The 2,306-nt window shown below is 46.2% G+C and overlaps 1 protein-coding gene across 1 annotated transcript; it reads right to left on the reverse strand.

Annotated features, from left to right (window-relative positions):
* Window positions 1–63: 63 nt before the first annotated feature.
* Window positions 64–1,769, reverse strand: LOC114074717. Its single transcript, XM_027912711.1, has 5 exons — window positions 1,416–1,769; window positions 1,169–1,242; window positions 674–783; window positions 335–493; window positions 64–242 (listed from the first exon to the last, which is right to left on the reverse strand). The coding sequence occupies exons 1-5, from the start codon at window positions 1,767–1,769 to the stop codon at window positions 64–66; spliced, it is 876 nt and encodes a 291-aa protein (XP_027768512.1).
* Between the last annotated feature and the right edge of the window lie 537 nt (window positions 1,770–2,306).

The following is a 2,306-nucleotide window of genomic DNA, read 5'->3' on the forward strand; positions in this document are numbered from 1 at the left end:
ATAGGCTATAACTTTGCCATGCTGCATCAATACACATCCTAGCCCAACACCCGAAGCATCACATTAAATAACATAGCCGTCTGGTCCCTCCGGAAGAGTTAGGACTTGAGCTTTAGTCAATTTGTCTTTCAATAGATGGAAGCTTCGCTCACAAGCATCAGTCCACTTGGCTGCCTTTTGAGTTAGCCTTGTCAAAGGCGCTGAAATTGAGGCAAACTTTTCTACGAATCTCCTGTAATATCCTGCTAACCCCAGAAAGCTGTGTACCTCAGTAGGTGTCGTAGGTCTTGGCCAAGTCTTTACCGCCTCAATCTTCTGCGTGTCTACCGAATACCATCAGCTCCAATAATATGCCCCAAGAATGCCACTGAAGTCAACCAGAACTCACACTTAGAAAACTTAGCATACAACTTCTGGTGCTGAAGCACCCTAAGTACCGTCCTTAAATGGTCTGCATGCTCCTCTTCTGAACGTGAATAGACCAGAATATCGTCTATAAATACAAGAACAAACATATCAAGGAATGGTTTAAACACTCAATTCATTAAATCCATAAACACCGCTGGAGCATTAGTCAGCCCAAAAGACAACACTCTAAACTCATAATGCCCGTATCGGGTCCGGAATGCCATCTTTGGAATATCTGCCTCCCTTACCCGCACCTGATGATAACCTGACCGCAAATCTATCTTTGAAAAACACTTTGCACCCTGCAACTGGTCAAATAGATCGTCAATCCTTGGGAGGGGATACCTGTTCTTTACTGTTACTTTGTTCAGCTGCCTATAATCAATACACATCCGCAGCGACCCATCCTTCTTCCTCACAAACAGTACCGGTGCTCCCCAAGGTGACGTACTAGGCCTGATGAAGCCCTTTTCTAGCAAATCTCTCAATTGCTCTTTCAATTCTTTCAACTCAGCAGGTGCCATTCTATAAGGAGGTATAGATATAGGCTGGGTATCTGGCAGTACATCTATAGTAAACTCTATTTCTCGTTTTGGAGGAAGGCCTGGAAGTTCCTCTGGGAATATATCGGGAAATTCATTAACTACCGGGACTGATTGAAGAATCGGTGCCTCTGCCTTTATGTCATGCACCCGAACCAGATGATAAATATAGCCTTTTCTAACCATCTTCCCGGCCTTAAGGTATGAAATGAACTTACCTTTTGGCGATACTGTACTCCCTTTCCACTCTATAATCGGTTCCCCTGGAAATTGAAATCGAACTATCTTTCCTCTGCAATCAACATTAGCATAACAAGCAGCCAACCAATCCATGCCCATGATAATATCAAACTCAATCATATTTAACTCTATTAGATCTGCTACAGTACGACGACTATATATAACTACTGAACAATTCTTATATACTCGCGTAGCTATGACAAAATATCCTACAGGTGTAGATACCTCAAATGGTTCTATCAACTCAGACTCTATTCCGATCCTACTAGCAACAAAGGGCGATATAAATGATAAGGTGGAACCTGGGTCTATCAATGCATACACACTTTGGGAGAATAGTGATAATATACCTGTGATCACATTAGGTGACGCCTCCTGATCTTGCCTATTAGTCAAAGCATATATACGGTTCGAGGGACCGCTAGAACTGGAAGCTCCACCACGTCCTCTACCACGGCCTTCTGGCGCCTGAATACCCTGCCCCGTAGGGCGCATAGCCACAGAAAAAGATGAACCAGCAACGGACCCAGTAGGCTGTGCGATACCACCTGCACTACCTCTAAGGTGACACTCCCTCATAGTATGGCCCTGACGGCCGCAAGAAAATCATGCACCTGTAGCCCAACGACATTCCCCGGGATGGGATCTACCACAGCAAGAACACCGAGGCAGAAGGTGGCCTCGACTGGCTCAAACCCCTGCCCATCTGTGACCCTGACGCCCTAGAGCTCTGACCAGCTTCTGAATATCCCGTACGATTGAACCCCCTACCCATGGAACGTGGGGGTGCACTCTGTGCTGGCTGGGAAGAAAATCTAACATGCTGCTGAGACTGCCCGCTTTGAAACTCGTCAGGATAACCTGCTGATCTAGCCCTCTTATGCTGGCCTCTATTATAATCTCTATCTGGCTGACGTCCCCGGTGCCGATCCTCTACCCCCTGGGCATATGCCTGCACCCGAGCAATGTCCATACCTGGCTGAAGAGTCACTGCCATACAACCGTCAATCAGATAACGATCCAATCCCATCACATAACGATGTACCCTGTCTGCCATATCAGCCACAATAGTAGGCGCATGCCTAGCCAATGAATCAAACTCGAGGATATACTCTC

This window comes from Solanum pennellii, chromosome 11 (genome assembly GCF_001406875.1).
Source record: "Solanum pennellii chromosome 11, SPENNV200".
Classification (NCBI taxonomy): Eukaryota; Viridiplantae; Streptophyta; class Magnoliopsida; order Solanales; family Solanaceae; genus Solanum; species Solanum pennellii.